We start from the raw sequence: 6,724 nt of genomic DNA, 5'->3' as shown, positions 1-6,724 counted from the left end.
TGCTCTCTGCTGACATCTCTGTCCATTTTAGGAACTGTCCAGAGCAGCATATGTTGGCTATGGGGATTTCCTTTTACGCTGGCAGTTCCTAAAATGGACAGAGATGTCAGCAGAGAGCACTGTGGTCATGATGTCAGCAGAGAGCACTGTGCTCGTTTTTTTTTTTTCCTGAATAACCCCTTTAAATAACAGGCCTTTTTTTTTTTTTTTTTGATTGACACCTATTGTGAACTAAATCATGTAAATAATACGATTAAATTGTAACATTTATTTTCTTTTATTATAGGGTTTCTGGCTTTTATAGATTTACATTGTATTTTAAAAACTCTCGATGGCGTCCTGCTGGGTCTTCTTGAGCTGGTAATCCACGAGTCTCGTTCTCTCGCCATTCTGCGGTAACGGTTCATGTATAAACAGATGAGAATACTCGATCCCCCCGAGCCAGACCTGGGGGGGAGACAGAGGGACGGGTTACATGGCAGGAAAGTATTGGATTATTCCATAGAGCTCTATGGCCGAAACGTACGTTGCCTATTCCTTCCATCCCCTCCTTCACCCTATTACAGAACATTGTTTTCCAACCAGTGTGGCCCTCCAGCTGTTGCAAAACTACAACTCCCAGCATGCCCGGACAGCCAACGGCTGTCCGGGCATGCTGGGAGTTGTAGTTTTGCAACAGCTGGAGGCACGATGGCTGGGAAACACTGTTCTGGACAGACTGATATGTACAGCTTGATACATCGAGTTACCTTGACGAGATAATTCGTTCCGGCTACAACTTGCTCTCTGTATTTGACGGCCTCAAACTTTGCCGCATTAACTCCGGATTTTTTCAGAAACTCTGGTTTTACCTGATGGGCAAAAAAAAAAAAAAAAAAAAAATTAATAGGGCTAGAACACAATAAAAAATGAAAACTTTTTTTTTTTTTTATCAATTCTTTATTTTCAGTTTTGTAAAGGCAAAACAATATGTGAACATGAAGCCAAAATTAACAACAGGAAAGCAGCGTCCGATAGCACGAAAACAGAATAGTAAAGTTTTGTCGGACTGAATCAATCACAAAAAGGGTAAAACATAACATTTTGGCATAAGAGAATAAGGCCCATGGGGGAGGCATCGGGTGTATCAGGGTGGGTAGGAGGGCGGAGAAGGTGGGGAACCGACAAGACTCACGGGGGGGAGGGAGGGGGGGGGGGGGGGCCCGTTCTTTTTTTTTCTAGATTTTTTTGTTTATTTATTTATATATTAATTATTTTTTATTGTTAATGTTTTTTTTTCTTCTAGATTTATTTTTCTAGATTTTTTGTTATTTATTTATATATGAATTAATTTTTTTTATGCTTTTATTTGTTTATTATTTACTTACTTTTGATTCATTTATTTGTTTATTTATTATATATATTAGTTTTTCTCGATTTTTTGTTATTTATTTATTTATTAATACATTTTATTTTTAATGCTTTTTTTATTTTCCTAGATTTATTTTTCTAGATTTTTTTGTTATTTATTTATATATTTATTGATTAGTTAATTTTTATTTTATTTTAAATGCTTTTATTTGTTTATTTCTTTATTATATATTTGTTTATTCATTTATTATACATTTGTTCATTCATTTTGTTTATTATTTACTTATTATTCATTCATTTATTTGTTAATTTATTATATTTTTGTTTATTATATATTTATTTATTTTTCATGAATTTATTTGTATTTATTTATTATATATTTGTTCATTTAGCTATTATTTATTCTTTAATTATTTTTCATTTATTTATTATATATTAGTTTATTTATTATTTATATATTTGTTTATCTAGCTATTTATTTGTTTTAGAATACATCCCAATACTTGGGACAGATTTAAAATCCATCATTCAGAATAGAAGTGAAAATTACAAAGAAAATGGCGACAAGTTCTCAGACCCTTCTACTCCTCTGGATATAGCTCGTCCTTCCTCGTGCGCAACGTTGTCGTAGTGTCGTGTCCCAGTACAACTGTTCCAGCTGCTTTTCACAAAAAATTTGTCTTGATGCTTAAATATGTATCGGGGACTGGGGAGATAATGCAATGAAGTCGTACAAGAGTGTAAAGGGTTACAATTTCTACACAGAAGAATGGTGCTTTGGTCACATGATTCTCCTAGCCAATGGTTGCAGGAGAAGTCCCTAGTCCAGTCTCTCTATCCCAGGAGAGGAAACCAAACCTGTTAGAACCAGTCTTGGCATTTCTAGCTCTGCACTTGCTGTATATTCCAGTCAGACAACAAGTTTTGCAAACTTCGTAGGCTCTATCAGTGCTAGTTATATCTGCACCTAGACCACATGTCTTCTACCTAGGCACAACCCTGTCTGCATCCAAGTCACTGTTTCTGTTTCTGCCCATGCTGTGAGGATAACATGCATAAGTTCTTCATCTCCAGGAGGAAGTTTATCATCTGCCCCAGAGAGAAGAAGGCTGAACAAGGATCCCTCTGCAATACACTAATCTCTTTTTTGGCCTCCACTCGGAGTTAGTGACGTCATGAAGATTTTTCCTGCCATGTCCTGTATCATGTCGTAGAACCAGTACGCGTACACGTGCTAAGAAGCACCTAGAAGATGTCTAAATTCAGTAAATAAAGCATTAATTAAAGGGACAGTGACCAAATAACCATTCACCTGGCTCAAAAGTTGTAACATTTCACCCTGTATCAAAGAACTACATTATAATGGAATTACAGAAGACATTTAAAGGGGTATTCCAGGATTTTTATTTGACTATGCTACAAGGGCTATAAAGTTAGTGTAGTTCATACTATAGTGTCTGTACCTGTGTTTTATGGTGGTCTCGCAATTTATCTGTGATCTTTGCCCTGACGTAAATTTTTAGCAGCATACAAAATAACTGTCATCATGAGTTTTTCCCAGGTTGCAGTGCGGCTCCAGACATTACATCACTAGTCAGGTGACGAAAGAGAGCGTGTCTGTGCTTTAATGGGTGGAGCGACTACTGGTGGTGTTGGTGGTGGTGGTGGTGGTGTGGGGGGGGATCATTTTCCACAAGGCTGCAGGGAATTGTCCAAGGTGTGCTTTAATGGGTGGGATAGGCTGATGTGTGGGAGGGAGAAAAGTGACCTCACACTTACAAACAAAGAATCATGGGATTTGTAGTTGGAGGGAGGAAACTCCAACAGGAAAAAGCCATATCACAAAAAAGAAAGCATCAGTGTTATGGTGGACTCACGACACAGCCATTTAGTCCCAAGACAAGCACGGATCGTTCCTAAGCATGTCCCTTACTGCCTGGCAGGTAGATGCTAACATCACCTTATGGTGGAGAACCCCTTTAAGTACAGTTGTTTCAAGGAATCCTAGCGTCTAGAGGTCCCATTCCTGCACATTGCGCTATGGGAAGACAATCACTGTGGCTGTCACTGCTCTTGGGGGTAATCACTGTGGCTGTCACTGCTCTTGGGGGTAATCACTGTGGCTGTCACTGCTCTTGGGGGTAAGCACTGTGGCTGTCACTGCCCTTGGGGGCAATCACTGTGGCTGTCACTGCTCTCGGGGGCAATCACTGTGGCTGTCACTGCTCTCGGGGGTAATCACTGTGGCTGTCACTGCTCTTGGGGGTAATCACTGTGGCTGTCACTGCTCTTGGGGGTAATCACTGTGGCTGTCACTGCTCTTGGGGGTAAGCACTGTGGCTGTCACTGCCCTTGGGGGCAATCACTGTGGCTGTCACTGCTCTCGGGGGCAATCACTGTGGCTGTCACTGCTCTCGGGGGTAAGCACTGTGGCTGTCACTGCTCTTGGGGGTAATCACTGTGGCTGTCACTGCTCTTGGGGGTAATCATTGTGGCTGTCACTGCTCTTGTGGGTAATCACTGTGGCTGTCACTGCTCTTGGGGGTAATCACTGTGGCTGTCACTGCTCTCGGGGTAATCACTGTGGCTGTCACTGCTCTTGCGGGTAATCATTGTGGCTGTCACTGCTCTTGTGGGTAATCACTGTGGCTGTCACTGCTCTTGGGGGTAATCACTGTGGCTGTCACTGCTCTCGGGGTAATCACTGTGGCTGTCACTGCTCTTGGGGGTAATCGTTGTGGTTGTCACTGCTCTCGGGGTAATCATTGTGGCTGTCACTGCTCTTAGGGGTAATTACTGTGGCTGTCACTGTTCTTGGGGGGTAATCACTGTGACTGCTCTTGGGGGTAATCGCTGTGGCTGTCACTGCTCTTCGGGGTAATCGCTGTGGCTGTCACTGCTCTTTAGGGTAATCGCTGTGGCTGTCACTGCTCTTGGGGGTAATCACTGTGGCTGTCACTGCTCTTGGGGGTAAATCATTGTGGCTGTCACTGCTCTTGGGGGTAATCACTGTGGCTGTCACTGCTCTTAGGGGTAATCACTGTGGCTGTCACTGCTCTTGGGGGTAATCACTCTGGCTGTCACTGCTTTTGGGGGTAATTACTGTGGCTGTCACTGCTCTTGGGGGTAATCATTGTGGCTGTCACTGGTCTTGGGGGTAATCACTGTGGCTGTCACTGCTCTTGGGGGTAATCACTGTGGCTGTCACTGCTCTTGGGGGTAAGCACTGTGGCTGTCACTGCCCTTGGGGGCAATCACTGTGGCTGTCACTGCTCTTGGGGGCAATCACTGTGGCTGTCACTGCTCTCGGGGGTAATCACTGTGGCTGTCACTGCTCTTGGGGGTAATCACTGTGGCTGTCACTGCTCTTGGGGGTAATCATTGTGGCTGTCACTGCTCTTGGGGGTAATCACTGTGGCTGTCACTGCTCTTGGGGGTAATCACTGTGGCTGTCACTGCTCTCGGGGTAATCACTGTGGCTGTCACTGCTCTTGCGGGTAATCATTGTGGCTGTCACTGCTCTTGGGGGTAATCGTTGTGGTTGTCACTGCTCTCGGGGTAATCATTGTGGCTTTCACTGCTCTTAGGGGTAATCACTGTGGCTGTCACTGTTCTTGGGGGGTAATCACTGTGACTGCTCTTGGGGGTAATCGCTGTGGCTGTCACTGCTCTTCGGGGTAATCGCTGTGGCTGTCACTGCTCTTTAGGGTAATCGCTGTGGCTGTCACTGCTCTTGGGGGTAATCACTGTGGCTGTCACTGCTCTTGGGGGTAAATCATTGTGGCTGTCACTGCTCTTGGGGGTAATCACTGTGGCTGTCACTGCTCTTAGGGGTAATCACTGTGGCTGTCACTGCTCTTGGGAGCAATCACTGTGGCTGTCACTGCTCTTGGGAGCAATCACTGTGGCTGTCACTGTTCTTAGGGGTAATAACTGTAGCTGTCACTGCTCTTGGGGGTAATGACTGTGGCTGTCACTGCTCTTGGGGGTAATCATTGGGACTGTCACTGCTCTTGGGGGTAATCGCTGTGGCTGTCACTGCTCTTGGGGGTAATCGCTGTGGCTGTCACTGCTCTTGGGGGTAATTGCTGTGGCTTTCACTGCTCTTGGGGGTAATCACTGAGGCTGTCACTGCTCTTGGGGGTAATCACTGTGGCTGTCACTGCTCTTTGGGGTAATCACTGTAGCTGTCACTGTTCTTAGGGGTAATAACTGTATCTGTCAATGCTCTTAGGGGTAATATCTGTAGCTGTCACTGCTTTTGGGTGTAATCACTGTGACTGTCATGAATCTATTGAACACAACTTAAGGGAACACTCTGGGCAGAACCTATAGTCATATTCTGCTTCCTACAGGGGGCAGAACAGGACAGAGTCCAGAGTTGTGTCCTGCAGCGGATCCTCAGGTGTTTTTAGTGCGTTTTAAGGTTTTTTTCTTTTAAGGTTTTTTTGCTATTTTGAAAGATGTTTGTTTGGGAATCTTTGCCCTTGGAGTAGAAAAGTTTGTGCCCCCCTGTGGTAGTACATTGTTTTATTATCAATATAGGCAGTTCAGTAAGAATGGCGGTAATGTGTATATATAACAACACCCCTGACTGTGTCGCCAGAATGACGTCCTCCTGATCCCCCCATTGTCCATACATCAGTCGGGTTACTGATCTCTCTGCTCCAGGTGATTATAGCCGGTGACTGATCGTCCATCATATCCACAGACCCCCTATTGATATACTGTGTGTATGTATATATATATATATATATATACCACTGTGCATTAAAGGGGTACTCCACTGCCCCAGAATTTTGTTCCGAATGCTGGGTGTGGGCTGCGGGGGTCATGACGTCATGGACACGCCCCCTCATGACATCATGTCACGCCCCCTCAATGCAAGTCTATGGGAGGGGGCGTGGCAGCTGCCACGCCCCCTCCCATAGACTTGCATTGAGGGGGCTTGGCGCAGCAAGGGGCGTGACCTTATCGTCACAACCCCTGCAGACCGCACCCAGCGGAGTACCCCTTTAAGCAGAGTACCCCTTTAAGTACATCTTTAAGCCTCTTTCACCATGAAGATCATACAATATAACAATATGTATATATATATAGACACAAAGAGGAAGCTGAGCTGATCACATGATGTTACTCACCGAGTCGCAGATAGTTTGTATCTCTGGGTCCGCCGGCTTTTCTCCTCCCATTCCCCCAACAATTGGTGATTCCATTGTAAGTGCTAGCTCTGCGGGCTAAACCTAGAATGTGCTCACATCTGCTTATATATCCATGGATCGTACCAACTAACAATGGGAGGGGGGGGGGGTCTGATCTCTCTGATCTCACGTTACTTTCTGTAGGGAACCTTCTGTCATTGCTTAATCTATAA

General features: G+C 44.4%; 1 protein-coding gene across 1 annotated transcript; it reads right to left on the bottom strand.

Moving 5' to 3' along the window:
- Positions 1-265: 265 nt before the first annotated feature.
- On the bottom strand, positions 266-6,625 carry LOC130358116 (cystatin-A5-like). Its single transcript, XM_056560949.1, has 3 exons — positions 6,492-6,625; positions 750-851; positions 266-447 (listed from the first exon to the last, which is right to left on the bottom strand). The coding sequence occupies exons 1-3, from the start codon at positions 6,564-6,566 to the stop codon at positions 319-321; spliced, it is 306 nt and encodes a 101-aa protein (XP_056416924.1). The 5' UTR covers positions 6,567-6,625; the 3' UTR covers positions 266-318.
- Positions 6,626-6,724: the final 99 nt, after the last annotated feature.

Source organism: Hyla sarda, chromosome 2 (genome assembly GCF_029499605.1).
Source record: "Hyla sarda isolate aHylSar1 chromosome 2, aHylSar1.hap1, whole genome shotgun sequence".
NCBI classification, from domain to species: Eukaryota; Metazoa; Chordata; class Amphibia; order Anura; family Hylidae; genus Hyla; species Hyla sarda.
The sequence above is the reverse complement of the archived record's forward strand: the minus strand, read 5'-3'. Positions and strand labels throughout refer to the sequence as shown.